The sequence below is a fragment of the Coturnix japonica genome, chromosome 1 (assembly GCF_054131305.1).
Source record: "Coturnix japonica strain WE chromosome 1, WE-NBRP24, whole genome shotgun sequence".
Lineage (NCBI taxonomy): Eukaryota > Metazoa > Chordata > Aves > Galliformes > Phasianidae > Coturnix > Coturnix japonica.
This window is the reverse complement of record NC_140663.1, coordinates 57,260,578-57,279,520: the sequence shown is the minus strand read 5'-3', so window position 1 is coordinate 57,279,520 and position 18,943 is coordinate 57,260,578. Positions and strand designations below refer to the sequence as shown.

The window sequence follows — 18,943 nt, the reverse complement described above, 5'->3', positions numbered from 1 at the left end:
TTATGTTAGGATGCAGGTGTTTCCATCTACCGCTATTTTGAGGCCTGAACCTTGATTCAGTAGCATTTGTTTTGTTTTTAATGAAGTTGACTGAAGTAATGTTTTCTGGCTCTCTGACAAAAGAATTGTCATAGGAAATTGGAATCCTGGCTTTAAAGTGTGGAATGCCTTAAAATAATTTGTCTAGACAAGTGCTGTGCATGCTATTCAGTGTATATTTATTTTATCTCATTCACATCCTGTTTCCTTTCTCTACAGCTTTCAGTATGGTTTCAAAACAAACTAGTCTGCCTTCAGCACAAGCAATAGCAGGCGACCCCCACTGCTCTTGTGGTGACGTAATATGAAATGCATTTCTTCTCAGAGGAAGGATGCTGGAGTACCAGTATTGATGAAGGCACTGGTCCACACAAAATGAGAATCACAGAATCACAGAATTACCCGGGTTGGAAGGGACCTCAAGGATCATGTAGTTCCAACCCCCCTGCCTAGCAGGACCACCAAACATACGCCTTTAGGTGCCAAATGAGGTGCCAAAACTATTTCTGTGAATGCCTTTGTGGCTTTTTGCAGAAGAATGGCTGTGCCTGTGCAGCAGGGGTGTTTTGTAGCCTCTGTCTCATGGTGAAAAGGGAGATGTTGTGGCCTTCCAGTATTTGAAGAGAGCTTATAAGCAGGAAGGGGAATGACTTTTTATATTGTCTGATAGTGATAGGACAAGGAGCAATGGCTTTAAACTAAAAGAAGAAAAAAATGGGTTATAGGAAGAAATAATTTACTCAGAGGATGGTGAAGCTCTGACAAAGGCTGCCCAGAGAGGATGTGGACACACCATCCCTGGAGGCATTCAAGGCCAGGCTGGATGGGGTTCTAGGCAGTTGAATCCATGGAACGGATTGGAACTGGATGAGCTTTGAGGTCCCTTCCAACCTAAGCCATTCTATGATTTTATAATTCTATGATTCTATATATGGAGGGTCACCAGAGTCAACTTCAGAACATCAGGCATTTTGCTATGGGATAGATTTGGGCACAGCTGGCTGCTTCAATGCAGCCCCAGAGTCATGGCTTCAGCACAAGATAGGAATGATCTTCCAGGGCATCGTCTTCACAGGTACCATTGTTCTGCTTTCTTAGCCTTCTGGAGCAATAGCTGTTTAGACATGATGAACAGAGCACAGGCAGCAAGCTGAAAGAGTTGACAGTTTTGAAAGGGAAAGCTTTGGTTATTCCTGTTGTTGGATCCATACAGAGCTGATATGTTGCCCCAGTGTTTGGTCTTAGTGCAAGTTTGTGGTAGTGGGAGAGGTACATCAAATCAAAACCCAAGATGTTTCTATTGAAAGGCAAGCGTAAGACTTTATTACTGCTAAGAGATTGTTTAATTTGGTGGTTTGCTCCACTGTCTGGCTAGATCACGTGTAGGAATGGGATATGACATCAGACGGACTGTTGTAGTGCACATGCTTAACATGTAGTGCTCAGTGATAGCAACAAAGAACACAAAGTCCTGCCAGTGTTGTTTCTCTTTCTGCCTGATAGTAGATATCTGTCTGATATCTACGCAGAGGGACAGCATTTTCTGTAGGGCAGGGTCTAAGCCCTGTGCCAGCTGAGGTCATTGCTAGCCCAAGGCTGCTGATCCTTGAGCTCTGAATCAGGCAGAGAACTTCATCTCCCAGGTAAGGTAGTGTGGCCTATGGATTTCTTCATGTTTAGATTGCAAAGCCACACTGTTGTTTTTCTTCCTTACCCAGTGATCAGGCAGTTGATTTCCCACCTGTTTACTTGCTTCTTTTTAGTACTGGAAGGCCATAGAGAGGCCATCTCCTCTCCTAGCTAAAGAAGCCCAACTCCCTCAGCCTGTCTTTTGTAGGAGAGGTGCTCCAACCCTCTGATCATCTTCATGGCCCTCCTCTGGACCTGAAATAAAGCACTCAGTCTCCCCTTAAACTGCCCAGTACTTATGGTAAAGCTGTACTTGTTTTATAACAACCAGGCAGCTTTTAATTTAAGAGCTGGATTTTGATGGGTGACACGTAGGTCTGCAGCCTGTGTTAGGGAAATGAAGGAATGATAATCTCAGTGAGCTGAAATGCTGCCATTAAACTTTGCAGCCACTGAAGAAAGTTCTTGAATATGAAAACAGTGATTTTTATTTTAAACGTTAAGTGTCCTATCAGTCACGAGTGGCAAAGCAGAGCATGCAGTGAGCTCTGCTGACAGAGCAGAAGCTGTTCTTTCCTACCTACACTTTTCAGACTAATTTAAGATCCTCCTTTGAAAGATACTGGTTTGGTCCTTAGGGGGGAGGCTGTTGCGAACACTTTCCACGTGAAAAAAACCGAGCTGGAGAGCATCTGTGTTCTGCAGGAGGCCCTCTGCAGTAAGGGGAACCTAGACAAGGAGTTCTGATGTAGCCCTGCTCTAACAGTGTCTCAGTGCAGTGTGCCTCCTAGGGTGGTTCTTTTTGTTAGGCTGTGCCCATGGCCCAAGGCTGGCAACTTCAGGTGTTGCTCAATATATAGGAACGGTAAAGAGACCTTGTGGGGTGAGCAGACAACAAAAAGTCTGCAGGGCAGGTTTTATACAGTCATGGAATGGCTTAAGTTGGAAGGGACCTGAAAAATCATAGCGGTCCAGTGGCAGTGCTATTGACAAGAGTTCCTACCATCAGCTCAGGCTTCCCAGAGCCCTGTCCAGCCTGGCCTCCAGCTATGGGATACCCATAGCTTCTCTGGGCAACTTGAGAAGCATCTCTGCTTTAAGGAACTGTCTCTGAATGGCCTTGCTAGGGACGGGGTTTCAATCTCATTGTCTTCTGAGATCTTTCATTGCTTAATCTTTTCTGCTTCCTGTTACATGTGTAAGTCATCTTTAAGATGGGTCTCATGCTAGTGGTTCTGTTTAAAATGCAGGGATTGCTCTAGCTGTGCCCTTTACAAAAGGCTTATTTGTGCCCTTCAAGAAGTGTTGCTTTTACCTGAGGACTTGGACAAGTTTGCTTTGTTTTATTCCCCTCCCATTCCTCTGGTGAGGGAAGGTCATAAATGAAACCAAGTGCAGCCTACCCAAACACTGTGAAATACTGCTATGTAATGTTAAGGTCTCTCTGCATACATTCAAGAAGAAAGCAGAATAACTGTTTTCTTTCAGAAGTGGCAATGAGTTAAGCCAGTTTTGCAATGACAACACGCATTATCCCCACTGCCTCGCTCCTGGGCAGCTAATGAGACCTTAAGTGCCCACTGGTGAACAGTAAAATGTGTAAACAAAGGTTTCAACTTGTCTGAAGGCTTTCCTTCACTGCTTTTTCTTCTTTCTGGCTAAACGCTGGATCGTTGCCCAGTAGACACTATTTAGATGTAAAACTTGCAGTAAATGCCAGTTTCTTCCAAAGAGCCAGTAGGTGTCCCAGCCTTGGGGCATAACGCAGCAGATTAGCATTAGCTCACAGCAAGCATTTTTGACTTGGCATTGTATACATGGAATGTAGCTGGGGAGGAAAAAAAAAAAAGCAACAAAAAACAAACGTCTGTTCCTTTCTTTGCTAGATGGTTTTTAAAAACGTAACAGTTATCTTTAATTATCTTGCCAAAACCATCAGAGATCCCAATGACTAAAGTTTGGCAGCCGAACTCTGTCTAGGTGAGTCACGCCACTTGGAGGTGCTGAGGGGAGGTTTTGCTGCTGCTCTGCTGGCATTCTGGGGGCTTGTGAAAGACACACTTGGTGATCAGGCTTGTCTCACAGCTTCCAAAGTCACTCATGATAAAGGGTTGTGACCACAGATGGAGAGAAGACTGTTGGGGAAAAAAACATATGAGGGAGAACTTTGGTATTCTGTAGTTCTGCTTCTCAAACTGACAGCCCAAGGGCTGTGTGATGGGTGATGCAAATGGAATGCAAAGCAATGAGCCCGGTGTAAGAGGGGTTAAAAAAACAAAAAGCAAAAAACCGAAACTTTAAGCACAAAACAAAACAACACCAAGAAACATCAACAAGTAAAAAAACAGCAACCTAAAAATGAAAGAAAGAAAAGCCAGCCTTAGTGGGTGAAACAGAAGAATGAAAACAGCTGACCTGAGGCTGTAATCCAACCACTTGCTTGCAACATGAAATTGGGAATGTTTTTGAGGTCTCAGCCGGAGACCCAACCAGGGAGCTGCCCTGAAGGGCTCCCAGCTGGCTGACTACCGCCCTGCTGTGCTGATCCTAGTGACTCACTCCTCTCAGACTTGAGTTCCTATGGGGAGAGGAAATAGCAAAACATGCACCCGGCCTGTTGGAAAGCGAGCCTTGATCCAAGAATTGTGCACTGGGGGAAGGGCAGGGGAGTGTGAGAAGGATTTTCCTATTTCAAATGACTCTCAACGGGCCTATGCTAGGAATGAGCAATAGCATCCTTTTCTCTGCCTGTGGACGTTGGGCTTAGGAGACACTGAATTCCAGGGTTGCTCACCCTTGCCTTTTTCTTTCAGACTCTGTTTACTCCTAGTTACTAAAGGGTTTCACTTTGTTTTTAATTTCCTCTTTAAATCCCACATTCTTTGGAGAAGGGAAGTTAAAGAAAGATAAAGAATATTCTGAAGCATGAAAAAGCAAAGGTATTAATACGCTTCTTGAAAAATCCCCCATTAGTTGAAAATAAATATGCTGCTTCTGTGCTGGTTGTGGGTTGGAAACACTTGAGTGTTTGCAATGGGAGTGTATGCATGCATGTGTGCATAATGGGGTGGATTATAAGATTTGCTCAGCATGAACTTCAGCATTTCCAGCTGTGTAACCTGAGCAAGTTGGGAAGATGTACAGATTTAATTACCATGTAAATCCATTAGCTCTGAATTTCCTGGCATTTGTTTTCCTGATGACACAACCTGAATGTTATTCACTTAGTGGATTTTTTAATCCATCCAATTCTGGGGGGTGATTAAAGTGAGTAATTGCTGGTGTGAGACTCCAAATGATCATATCTGCTGTTATGGTGGATCTCAATGCTGTTTTCAAATATCAATTTCATATTACCCTTCATATTTTCCTGCAAATGAGGCAATTTTGGTGTAATTAATAACCAGACAGTTGAAAAAAAAAATGTAGTAAAGTAATTGGCAAATTATTCCTCTGTGCCTTGATTTTTTTACACTGTAGAAGATGTATGCCTACAGATGTGAGGTCCTCTCTGTTTGTCCACACCAGGTGCATAAGGCAGGGTAGTGCCAGTCTCCACTTTTATCAGTGTGTTTTAGGTACGACCTGGGGGACTGTTTACATTCCTCAGTCTCCCTGGTCTCTTCTGTTTGCTGTATGCAACACGTTTTTCCTGTCATCTGAAAGCTCTTCCAGCTGTTCTGTCGGGCTAGGAGGGAGGATCTCTGTGTCTCATTTAAGAGTAAGCAGTTAGATGTGCCTGCAGTTGCATGCTCATTAATACTGACTATGGCCTGTTTGGGAGGTCTTCTGGCAGCTGAAATTTCATACAGTTCATGTGTTGTTGGATGTTGTTTTTTTTTTTTCCAAATATGCATTAGCAAATGTAGTTGCTTTCTCTTTTTCCTCTTTCTTCTCCCTCAAATTAACAAATACAAAAGCTAAGCACACTGCTATCAAGTTGTATATGGTAAAGATATCTGCTTTTCCACTCAGTTTCCCTGTGGGGATGCTAGGGAAGGTTGATCTTGTCTCTCTTTCAGCCCCTATCTTTGTAATCAGTATTCTGGAAAAATACTGTGCTGCTGCCAGGTTGTCCTTCGTTTCTCATCCTTGTAAGAGCATTGGAGCAGAAGCTTGGATCTGTGTCTCAAACCAGTGATGTATCAAAGCATCTTATGCCAGTAGATGAGCGCTTCTGTATCCCAAAAGGCAAGTGAGAATGAATCGTGGAGGTGAGGCTCTTGGAAGTTCCATCATTAGCCCTTCTCAAAGCTGACATGGCTGTGTACCACGTGATTCAGTCTGTGGCTGAGTTTGGAGAAGAATGAGGGTTGGCCAGCTTCCCTGTTGCAAATGTAAAAACTGCCAGAAATGGGAGAAGTTGAGGGATGTGATGTACCTGAAAATTTGCAGAGCTTTTGCCTGAATCTGTGTGACAATGAACTGATGCACAAGTGCCAGTGAGTGCTGAGAACAGTTCTCTTGGTCGTTTGGAAGCTGAGGGAGCTTTTCAGTATGTGTCCTTGGGTTTGGGTGTGCAGGAATTCATGGACTTCTCTGCTGCATCACTGATAGGACTGCATGTGCATTCCCATGAGCAGTGTCTGGGCATGGTTCTTTAGCTGCAAAAGGCAGATTTCTGCTTCAGGTCTTTATCATAGAATACCAGAATGGTTTGGGTTGGAAAGGACCTTAAAGCCCACCCAGTTCCAACCCCCTGCCATGGGCAGAGCTGCCACCCACCAGCTCAGGCTGCCCAGGGTCCCATCCAACCCGGCCTTGAACACCACAGCCTCACCTCAGCCTCACCACTGTCTGACTAAAGAATTTCTTCCTAATGGGTAGATGCTGCACTTGCACGCTTAAGCAGAACGGTGTATGATGCATTTTATGGCTCTTGCATTATAACCAAGTTTAGAGCTGAGCCTGCTGAGAGTGAAAAGCATGTATGTGCCATCTTAATGACTGGCACTTTGCCTGGGTGCCCCAGAGTTTGAATCCTTGTGTTAGCAGCTGTGGATCCTATTCAGACCTCTTTGGATACCATATAAGCAGATGCCCGTGAAATGTGTGTTTGGTTGCTTGAAAAGGAGATGGTATCTCCATGCAGCCTCTCTTCCTGATGTTTGATGCTATTAACTAGAAATGGTTCTTTCTATCTATCTCCTATGTAACTTTGATTTATACAAACCACAAGACAGCCAGTGAAAAAAACAATTCTCTCTTCTCCCTGTTAACTTACAGTGAGAGAGGAAACCAGAGATGAGGACAAATTCACGCCTGGGGTGCACTCTGGAATGGTGCATGTAGGCCAGCATGCTCTGGGATTCCTGAAAGGTGGGCTTTGATTTTACCCTGTAGGAAGTGCAGAGGCCTCCTAGTGGGTGTAGTGTGTTTTACAGGCTCAGCAAAGCAAGCCACTTATGTAATATTGCAATTATGGAGTATCATTTAGGGCTCTCAATGTCATTCCTTTTTTTAGTGAGTCCTTTGAAAGCCAGTTTTCTGTTTCAGTCTTAGTCCAGATGACATGACATCTTGAGATAACTAACACTTGCTGGTCTGACTTCAAGCTGGAGAAGTCAGCACTCCCACGGAAGGAACCAAACCTGAGTCTCTGTTTCACTTCAGAGCTGTCCATTTGAGCAGAGAAGAAAAAAACTTTTCCTGTAGGCAGAGCTGGAGAAAAGGGGCTTTGTCTGGCATGAACAGTCAGATGCTGTGAGAGCTGCAGCCTGTGGCTCACTTGGGCTGTGGCCAAATACGACTTGCTAAAAGCCATCCAAAATCCACCACGCACCCGGATGCAGGAGCCCTCCTCTGTTTGCTTACCACGGGGATGATATCTGTAGGTGTTTTGTGTTCCCCTAAAGCACCTGGCTTATAAGCAGGAGCAAATGTCCCAACAGATTGGCAGTGAAACTCCGTGGAGCTGCAGCTCTCCCCCTGCAAACATGAGCCCTGGTGTTTTGCTTGTTTGTAAAGTGTTCTGGGAGAAGGGGAAGAGAAGGTTGTATCTGTCCTAATGGCTTTTTACAGAGATTAAAATCCCAACTAAACACATTTTTGTAAAGTGAACAGTTTAATTCAAGATCAGCCCTTTTACAGACATGTCTGTAACTAGTGCTGTCACTGGCAGTGGGGTGTGAGGGTCTAGAATCATAGAATCATTAAGGTTGGGAAGACCAATAAGATCATCTAGGCCAACCATCAACCCATGCCTATGATGGCCTAGATCACGTCCCTCAGTGCCACAGCCACATGGTTCTTAAACACCTCCAGGGACGGTGACACCACCACCTCCCTGGGTTTAAAGATAAACTGTTGGGGAAAGATGCCAAACTGAAAGCCAAAGACAAAGAATTTCTTTCTAAATAGATATTAAGTTTCTGTCAGTCTTCTCAGCTTCCTCCCTAATTTGCCCTTTCCTCCTCTGGAGTGCAGAGGTGATTGCTGCAGTATCAGCATGGAGAGCTGTTCTGTGGATGTTCTGCTCTGGAAGTGGCTGCTGACCACTGTGGTGTGTGCGGAAATGGTGGGAGGGATGGAGGATGTGTCTTGAGAAGGCAGAGAGGAGCAGTTTAAGTGTAGGTGGGAACTGTGAGGAGGCTGATGTCTCAACTGCTCCCTGAAAGCTGTAGCTGCTGCTCAAATGCCTTTTTGAAACCTTTAATCAAATGGATTTGCTTTCAGTGAGACTGCTGCTTCCTTAAGGGAAGCTTCATGTTTTCACTGTGGTAGAGAGGTGTGTAACATACAAAATATTGCTGTATCTTGAGCAGTATTTTTCTAATCATTGAGAAGTCCAGACCCTAACTCTGTATCTCTTAGTGGAGACCAGCAGCTGTGTGATCTGGCCTGCCACATTCCTTTAGGACTTCTGTGTTCAAAGTTATGCCGCAGACTTCAAAAATAAGACAAAAACACAGCAACAAAATTAGAGAACCATTTTAAGAATAGATAGAGCATTTATTTGTTGTAAGAAGGTTCTGTTATCAAAGCACGTCTATTTCTTCCATGCAGCTTGCTGCTTGTCAGCTTTGCGGATGCAACAGTAAAACAGAAAGCACGGATGTTGAGGAACAAGTTGGACTCCCTTCCCTGCCCCAAAGCCCTCTTTCTGTCTGGGCTTGGGAAGCTGTATGTTTATTTCCTTCGCTGCTTTTTCCTGAAGTGGTTTTAGGCAAATTCCCCATTCAAAAGAAAAGTAATCTTCCATTTGCTTAAAGTGATTTACATAGCAATTGATACAAATTTCTTCCATATTGAAGCAGTATCATGCAGAAATCTTTCTGCGAATTTACTAAAGATAGCCAAATAGCCCACGGTCATTTTGTCTTCAGCTGTGTCTTGAAACCAGTGTACAAATACTGAAGCAGTCATGTTGTAGCTTACGTTAATAGGGAAGTGTGGTTTATACATTTAGCAGACGGGAAGCAGCTCTAGCTCTGAGTCCTTGTGTACTGAAACTAAACAAGGTTTTCTAAGGTGGTCATGACCCCGTTGCTGAGTTATTTCAGTGTTAGTTTAGTTTTATTGTTCACAGCAAGTTAATATGAAACTACAAATCCATTTTGCCATTTGTAAAGGCTTTATTTTAGCTAGCCTGCTGTTTGAGCATAGAATCATAGAATTACCCAGGTTGGAAAAGACCTTGAAGATCATCAAGTCCAACCATAGCCTAACCTAACCATAGTACCCTAAATCTAACAACCTTCTGCTAAATCATATCCTTGAGCACCACATCCAAATGGCTTTTAAACACATCCAGGGATGGCGACTCAACCACCTCCCTGGGGAGCCTATTCCAGTGCTTAACTACCCTTTCTATAAAGAAGTATTTCCTAACGTCCAACCTAAACTTACCTTGGTGCAACTTGAGGCCGTTTCCCCTCGTCCTGTCACTTGTCACCAGTGAGAAGAGACTTGCCCCACTCTCACTGTAAGTACCTTTCAGATACTATAAGAGAGCAATAAGGTCTCCCCTCAGCCTCCTTTTCCCCAGACTAAAAAGCCCCAGCTTCCTTAGCCTTTCCTCATAGGGTTGATTTTCCAAGCCCTTCAAAAGCCTTGTTGCCCGTAACTAGTTAATAGTTAACTGTGTTCCTCCATTTTCTGCCTTCTGTTTAGTAAATATTTTCTTTAGTGCCTGTCAGAATTGACTGAAGGCTTATGAATTTTGGAAGAAGTCCCAGTTAGTACCGGTGAACATTTGGAAGAGTCTTGTTGACTGCTTGGCGTGCTCTATGAGAGCCACCTGAGCTCAGCATATTCTAGCACCAGGCTTTGAGACCACAAGTGTTGCTGTGGTGTAAAGGGCATGCTAGGAGTGTAAGCACACTGCTTCTCTTGTGGAATCATACACTATGGACTAGTTTGATTCTTATTTTAACCTACAGGGAGCCAGATCTTGAATTTCAGTGTTTGTTTCTGCAGGAGAGAGAGAGATGAAGGGCCAAGATGAATGCTGCTTGCAAAAACAGAGCAAACCGAGCAGACTTAGACTTTTGTAGGACCAGGCCCCAGTTGACAAAGACTCCTATATGAGATGGTAGATAATGCCTGATTGTTTAGAAAAGCTCGTTACTATTCATTGCACAAATATTTTTGTACCAAAATAGATTTCTCTGTGTATAAAACAAGGAGGAATGGTTTCTTGCAGGACAGTTTCTTCTGTAGTCTTCTGATACTTGAAATGAAAGCAAGAAGAGCTGCAGAGTCTTTGGATATTGCTGGGAACTGCACTGGGGTCTCTAGGAAGTAATTGGGAGATTTGTTTTGTGCTTGTTTTGAATAAGAAACAAGCACAAAGTTATCCTAGTGCATGCAGTCATAGAATGCATTGCTAGTGTAATAGGTAAAGTGCTAATTAGCAGTGGCTGCCAGGAGCTCCAGCTGTATGGCCTAGAAGCTGAATGTGGCTGGAATGCTGTGTCTGGAGTAGATGTATAAATCACCCAGGAATTCCACTGTATAGCAAATTAATTGCCTGGGGACATATGGACTTTTTTTGCTGGAGTGTGGTGTATGTTCTGTGCAGCCAGAATTGTCATATGTGGTGGCAGACGATATGAGTCTGAGTTGTTTCCTTTCTCTTCTCTGTGCTTCAGTGACCACACGTGTTCTATTTCACACATGGCACATGGTAACAATAAATCCTGTAGGGTGTGTAGGGAGTACCTGTAGGGAAAGAAAGGAGGCTGCCTCAGGGCATGGCTGCTGTCCTTCTATTTTCTGTTTTCACTGTGAGTTAATTATAAATTCTTCTGTTTTGACTGGAGCAGGGCTGGTTGCTCCTGCTGCTGACTGGCATGGGTGCCTGCTGCAGATACTGGGACTGTTCTGCTCAGTACTGTACTGTTGTTGACAGGCAAGGAGACAGACTTTTTCCCTTTATATCTTCACAGCACTTCACAGAGTTCCTGGATGAATTCTCACCAGATGTCTTAGGCCAGCTCTTGAATGATCCCTTCTTGTCTGAGAAGAATGAAGTGATGGAGGTAGAACTGTCTCCAGCATCCCCAGCGCCACTCATCCAGGCAGAGCACAGCTACTCCTTGTGTGGGGATTCCCGGCCCCAGTCGCCACTGACCCGCATCTCGACTGATGACAACTTTAATGAAGGTAATACGGCTGTGTACAAAATCAGTGTTTATCTGCTTGTCTTTCTTTGCTTGCCATGATGATGGAGTAATGTTCCTGGTGGGGTAGTGGTGCACTAAAGGTGCATGTGAATCTTTTGTGCTAATTGATATACCTACAATGAAGTTACAGGTGGGATTTGTTTGATTTTAGTCTGCAGGCACTGTGAATCAAGAATTGGTCCATAGAGAGGGAAATTGTGCTCAGCAGAAATTACTAACTTTGCACTGTATTGCATTAAAACTAAGCGTTCCTCCAAAAGAAATGGGAGAAGGTCCAGAAATACACTTGTTTCCATGTATCTGAATCTTTGGTTGCTGATAAACGGAGACTGATAAACCAAATGAGTCAAATGAAGACCACCCTGATGTTTGGGTCCTATATAACGTAATGTGTAAGGAAAGGGTGCGATGGAGTTTCAGTCTTCAGGAGAAGAAGCAGAGGGGAGGTCTTATTGTGGTCTGCAGCTCTCTGATGCACAGATGCAGAGGAGGCAGATCTGGACTCCTCTCAGAGATGCACAGTGATAGCACAAGTAATGATACAGGTTGCAGGAAGGGAAATTCCACTTGGAAGTTAAGAAAACCTTTTTCACTGTGAGCGTGTCAAACACTTGAACAAGTTCCAGGGGCCATGATGTCATCGTCTATGGAGGTATTCAAAGCTGAGGAAGAAAAGGCCCTGAGCAATCCTACCTGAGCTGCCTGTGCTTTGAGCAAGAGGCTGATCTCTTGAGATGCCTTTCAACCTACGTCACTTCAGGTTTATTAAAAAGAGAGCAAAGGAAAAAACCTCTTAAAACCATAGTTATTTTCAGTAATGGAACTTTCTAGCATCCCAAAATGAAAATCAGCTCCTTTTATTTGTGTTTTTAAAATGTGTGTATAGGAATGAAACTTCATGTGTATTGTTCTTTAAACTTGTCTTGTGAAGTCCTGTTTCCATTATTATTATTATTATTATTATTATTATTATTATTATTATTATTAACTTCTAAGAAAAGAAGTGAGAAATGGTGCACAGGATACGAAGAACATCAACAACGTTTTTTTTTTTGCTGCTATGTTTAATTCAGCAGTTATAAACATCTGGAGGAAAAAAAGGGAAATGCAGGAATGGTGGGAGGACAGAATCCAACCTGTTTGTTCTGGTGTGTAAATGCCTACTAGCAAGAAGGGGAGTTCAATGCTAATGGAGGAGCAGGGCCATGAATACCTGGCAACTACTAGACAGACTTTCACTCCTAATAATGTTTGTGTGTTCAGCATTAGCTTCACGGTGAAATGCAGTGGAGTACTAAACCACTTTGTAATAAAAGGGAGAGATTAGTACTTAGGTCTAAGCATTAACAAGCTAAGTTGGTTAAGAAGATCCACCAAGATCATCAGTTTTCATATGCTGACAGTTTTGTAGTCCAAAGCCCTCTCTTTAAACAAGGTATGGCCTCTTAGAGATTTCACAAATGTAGCTGCGTTTCACTAAGGACAATACATAAAACCTGAGAGAAGGCTTTGTGAAGTGACAAGGCTTTTAGAGATCATTTGGAAACATCATCTGTATAAAGCCTTGCCTTTCTATATTTCCAAAATGTTTTATGTGAATATCTTTAAATCAATGTGCAGAGGAGATGATGGATACTTTTACTGTGGCAAGAGAACAAGCACAAGGAACTTTATGAAGCAAACTTCCCTAGAAGTTAATAGAGAGAAGCTCCAAACTAGACCAAAAGTGAGGGGAGTCTCCTTTGGGGAAAAATCCTTAAGAAATTCATACTGCTGAGACTACTGGGTAATTAGTAGAGCTCTGGTCAAATGATATTTTAAAAAGCCAAGAAATGTTAACAAGTGAGTTTAAAAATAGAAAATGAATGGAAAGCATTTCATCTTCTGCTCATTCTGCAGTGTTTCGTAAGAGAGGAGGAGGAGGTGGAGGAGTTGTTCCTGGTGTTTGGGATTTTATTTAATCTTTACCCTGGAATCACTCTAACAACCTCTCTTGACTCTGTGAGAGGGGGAGATTTTGCAGGTGGCAGTACTGAAGGACTTAGTGCTGAAGATTGAGACCGTCTGCACTGGTAGATGGTGGAGGAAGATAATGCTCTTGGCAATACTGGTGAACCCCAGTTCCCTTGGCAAAGGGGCTAGTGTAAAGAATAGACAAAAAAGTCACCTTTTCCAAATAACTGCCCTACTGGGCAGGCTGCCGAACTCTTGCTGTTGTTGAAGTCAAGAATGTGGTATTCCTTCTTACAAGTCTCTTTTTAGACCTTTTGTGATTGTCCTAGCAGTGAGCACTGGTGGCTTGTTCCCCAGAGTGTGCAACAGTGCTAACCATTCTTGTCCGTGCGAGCTTATGGGCAGACAAAGAGGATGAGAGAGAACTGCAGGAGGAAGGAGAAGGTGTTCTAGGGCTAGAGCCTTTAGCCTGTCTGACTAGGTAATATGTATTTGAAAAAGGCACCAGTTATGGTCCTCACTGAAGTTGTCATTCCAGTAGGCGTTCTGTTAACATGACCTGGAGCTGCTAGCTCCTTTCCACAAAGGTAGCTTCTTAAGTGCAATGTGCTTGGGTATATTTAGATGCCAGCTGGCTCACAGTGTGTCTCTTCTAACTCAGTGCATTTTAATTATGTGAGGCCAATCTGCTGCTCAGCCCTTGGGTACCACCTGAGAGCTGCAAGTGGCTGCAGAGCACCATGCTGGTCTAGCCTTAGGCTGGGATGGAGCTTCACTGGAAGAAGATGTCCCCACAGAGGGTGATGGGTGGTTGAGTTGGTCTTGTTCCACATGGATCTGGTGTCCAAAAGGGTGTCCTCGCCTGCCTGACTTTAAAAATAGTCTTTAAATATGAAGTTTGTTTCCATGGCAATGGGTGCATTGCAGATAGCAGTGGTGGCTGTATGTTCACAGCCCAGCCAAGGCTCGGGGCTCCCGTGGGAGCAGCACCTTGGGGTGGCTGGAGCAGTGTCCTGCTGGGAAATCTTGCTTAAGAGTTTAAAAACAACAACAAAAACAGTGCTGGAAGTGTAAAGCCAGGCAACTATGTCAGATCTGGGTTCAGCTCTTTTGAGAAGTCCTATTAACTACAAAGTGAAAATGAATGTGAACATCCATAAGACCAGGATCCCAGTGCCAATTTTTCCCAAGTTATTTATTCCAGTTTCACTGTATTTCCATAGCTTTATTTCCATATTATATATTCCATATTATTTCCATAGCTTTATGTGGAAGACATTTGCTGAACACTTTCAGGTTGTTGCTAACGTACACTTTGAAAGCATCAGTCCCTAAATCTTCAGTTTATGAATGCACTGACAAGTATAACCACTTTAAGGCAGATGTGTGCAAGATGTCTGGTATGTACTTCTTTTTTTCCGTCCCAAGAATCTATTATTATATTTAATTTTGCATAAACTTTTAAGACTAGAGATATCTGAGAAAGGTTTATAGGTCTGGGCTGCTTGCTTACAGCTGGCTGACTGTGTTTGCTGGAGCTGGAGAATAAGGATCCTGGCCTGGGAAGGGATCCATGTCTTGCCATAAGAAAGGAGGCTGCATCCCTGTGACCTGAGCTGTAAGCGTACAGTCCATCCCCTCCCTTTCACCCCTTGCCTTGTGTGTCGTAGGCACAAACTTCTTGTAACAGCGTCTGTGCCTTGTTTTGGATGCATGAGGTCTGTAGGTAAAAAACTACACAGCAGAGGCTGCAGCAGCTGCATGGGGCTTTTTATCCTCTGGGATCAACTGCAGCAAGTGGACAGTGTCTCAAGGTTGGCATGTGTTTGGATTTTATGTTTGTTTTTCACATGGTGAGCCTCACAGAGGTGAGAGGGTGGACAGCCAACTAGTCATTTGGATGGTTTTTCTCTTGAAATTGTGGTCAGGTGGCTGGGTGCCTTCCTTTCCCAGTCCCCCGGGGGCTTTGCTTCAGAGGCTTTTCTTGGTCCTCACCTGCCCTCCTGTTCATGCTTTCCTTCCCAGGAATGCTTTGAAGCTGCTCTTGGATTTGAAGCAGCTTGCCTTGGCTAAAGGTTTGACAGTGATTGCTGCAGAAATGGAATGTTTCTGTTTTATGTTTGCTTGCACGAAAACTCAGGCCGGCCCCAGAATATAATCTGTATTGTTATCGAGCTTTTAAAATTATTATTGCTGAGGTTATATTTTCCTTCAATGTACTTTTAAAGCCTAAGTTTCCTTTTAAGCTTCAGCTCCATCTCCCTGCATGGTTTAGGGGAAGACAGGGAATCCACAAAATTGTTTCCACTTCTCCAGTGCAGATAGCTCCACAATGACAAATCCAGTCCTTATCATACACAGCGCCTTGTACAGGGAAATACTTCTTTATGTGAAATACTTCTTTATGTATAGAGTCTGCATGCAGTAATCCAAGTCATATGCTATCTTTTTGCATAGAGGCACCTGCGGGCTCAAGGCTCAAGTTGGTCTTCATACATTTTATGTGCATATACACTCATGATATATATGTATATATATGTATAACTTGTCATATTTATTTTATGAATAATAGGTTTTATTTAAAAGCACGTGGGTTTTTTTTTTTGTGTTTTTTTATTTTTAAATTATTTGTAGGGAGGAAGCCATTTGGCAATGGTAACTTGAATTTGAGCTTTCTTACGTGGGAGGGAAGCAGTCAGTCTTTATCAGCATCTGCAGTTTTGAGGTATGGAAAAGTTTCTGACCTTTAATGTGTCTGAGGTCTGAAATCTCTGTAGCTCACTCTGAGTCAAGCCTTAAAACTTCTGCATCAGTGCATCTGAAAAAGGTCAGTTCTGATTTAGAGGTGGACATTTTGGTGATTACTTATACTTACTGTTTTAACATACAACTGTGCTTGCAGCCAGACCTTCTTTAGTTTCCAGTTCCACACGTCAGGTCTCTTTATGGCCTTTTCCCTGCTGGAGCAGAGAACCATCTGTTCTCAGAAACCTCTTTCCCCGGGTGTTTGTGGGCTGTGATTAAGTTCTCTCTTGAGTTCTGCTTGGATACGGTTTGAACGAACAGCACTTCTGTGCTGTCCTATTAGGCTATCTTCTGGACATTGAACTATTCTTGCATTTCCTTTCTAAACAAAGGAATCTATGCAGTTCCTTTTCAAAACTCTCCATAAAATAACCACAGGAGCCAGTTTCACAAATTACGAATATTAGGGGAATACTCTTCCCACTTCCAGTCCTGCTGTTTCTGGAACCAGAGATCTCATTCTCTTGTAGCTATACAGTTGCACTGGGAGTTCATGTTCACTTAGTGGTTTACTAGGACTATTAAGTCCTTTTCACGTGCCTTTAAGCCTGATTGCTGCCTTCATGTGGATGCCTTCAGAGCATCCATGTGGGAAGAAAAATTCAGAAGGCTGAGAGAGTACTGTTTTAACTGCACATAGTACTTCTATGAATAATATTCAAAAAAACCCACCAGAATCTTCTATAGCGAAAAAGAGAATATTTCATAGAATTACAGAATCATTGTTTGGAAAAGACCACTAAGATCATCTAGTCCAACCATCAGCCCTCCTCACCATGCCCACTCTCTGCGTCCTTCAGTACTGCATCCACACAGTTTTTGAATGCCACCACCTCCCTGGGCACCCTGTGCCAGCACAGCACCACTCTTTCTGAGAAGAAATGTTTCCTAGTATCCAACCTAAACATCCTCTAGTGCGACTTTAAGCCATTCCCTCTCATCCTATTTCTGTTATGTGGGGGAAGAGGCCAACTCCTATCTCATCACAATCTCCTTTCAGGTCATTGTAGAGAGCAATAAGGTCTCCCCTGAGCCTCCTCTTCTCCAGACTGAACAACCTCAGTTCTCTCAGCCTCTCCCCATAAGACTTGGGCTCCAGACAGCTTTGTTGCTCTTCCCTGGACAGATTCCAGTGCCTCAATGTCTTTCCTGTAGTGAGAGGCCCAAAACTAAACACAGAATTGAATGTGTGGCCTCATCAATGCTGAGTACGGGGGGATGATCAACTGACATAGTGGCAAGAGGCACAGACTGATGTGGATAAAGCTGATCTCAAAGCAAAGGGTTCTTTGCTTGGAAAAGAGAGAAGCAAGACTAGATAGGGTTGGAGGCCTAAATTCCTCTTCTTCTATGGTGGGGTTTGATTCTCAGAATAGTTTATGAGGTACGAGCAAATCTGCAGAGTGGTGAAAGCTCTGTAGAACAGCAATTTGGTGACTGGCATTGGAGTGCTTGCCAGCCCAGTTTCAGCATCTCACTACCACTTATGTAATGGATGATGCTATAAGAATAACGTTGTTCTCCCCATACAAATAATAAATAAGAACGGGGAGGAGCAGGTTTAGCTGTTGCTTCTTTGTTAAAGGGAAGACTGCTTCTGCCACGTGTTGGGATTACTGCATATCACTGCTCCTCATCTTTCCCCCTTTATTTATTTATTTTTCCCCTTCCCAGTGCTTTAAAAAGGACCCCACTGTTTGCTGTTCAAACAGTGTTGTGTTTGTGGAGGCTGCTTCAAGGGATCTGGTGTCGTTACTAGGGGTGGGGGTGGCTGTGGGCTCTCTCTCCACTGACAAGAGGTGGGGCCCACTTGTTTCATGTGCTGTGAAAGGGTATTGTGTCTGCTGAGGGGCTGTGAGAGCCAGGAGACAGGAAGAACAAGGAAGCAGTCAGCCTGCCTAGAGGTGGGTCCAGACAAGGGGCAGACGTTAGCCGAAATGCACATACAGGCCCATGCTGCAAGCGTGGCTCCAGCTCTGGTTCAGAGTGTCTTAGACCCTACTTATCATACATAAATGCATTCTAGCTGTATTATATATTGCTTGGACAGTGAACTTTGAGGACATACAGACGGCCTCTTCGTTCTGCTTATATGTGTAAGGATAACCCTCAAGTGCTTCCATGTGTCTTATCTGCAGGCTTGTTTCAAATGACATTCAGCATATGCATCTGTTTTCTGTGCGATTACAATCTGGCATGGTAGTTATGGTGGCATGCTTTTTTTGTGTGTGCGTGTTGAAGATAAGGTTCAGTGGTACGTACTTCATATGACTCTGTTTGCTTAGTGATGCCATCTTCCTTTTGACTGCAGGAAAAAAGAGGTCAAAATCACTTTTTTTTTGCTGAGCATTTGCATTCTTGCCACTTGGGTGAATGTGGGTGGGAATGTGTAGTGCATCTCTTAATTTCATTTCCTGAAAAGTACAGAGCAAGTCACTGATTCAATATGGCTGTGTTTGCAAAAAGTAGCTCTGTTAAACTCTTCAGTAGTGAACAGTGCTGAATTGAAAGTAGGGAGCAAGGGAGATCTTTTTAGTTATTTCATTAGCTGTTTTTCTGTACATCCATCACCGAGGGTGAAATTTAGTCAATGCTGCAGATGATTTACTTTTTCTCAGGAAATGAGTTGGTATATTGGGTGAAATTGAAAAATTCATCTTTGCAAAGTGACGTGTAATGCTGGATGGAAGTAAATAAATTTGAACAAAAGGGGGAAAGCAAAGCCAGCTAGAAACTCTTTCTGTGTGAAATAAACTGTATAGATGATGTAAACACCTCTGGCCTTATTTTTCATTTTTACTACCCTGCTTTCCAATTGTATTCTATGGAAAAAGGGAGAAGTAAGGGATTGCAGCTCAACAGAGAAATACAAGTATCCCAGAAGGTGGCAC

General features: G+C 43.4%; 1 protein-coding gene across 4 annotated transcripts in view; it reads left to right on the top strand.

The window, feature by feature from the left end:
• CREB3L2 (cAMP responsive element binding protein 3 like 2) overlaps nucleotides 1-18,943 on the top strand; it is a 74,462-nt gene that overhangs the window by 25,271 nt on the left and 30,248 nt on the right. For all 4 annotated transcript variants that reach the window (XM_015866650.2, XM_015866641.2, XM_085521412.1 and 1 more), the window contains one exon: nucleotides 11,058-11,274. In XM_015866650.2, the coding sequence (XP_015722136.2) occupies nucleotides 11,058-11,274 (217 nt within the window). The remainder of the gene's footprint in view (nucleotides 1-11,057; nucleotides 11,275-18,943) is intronic.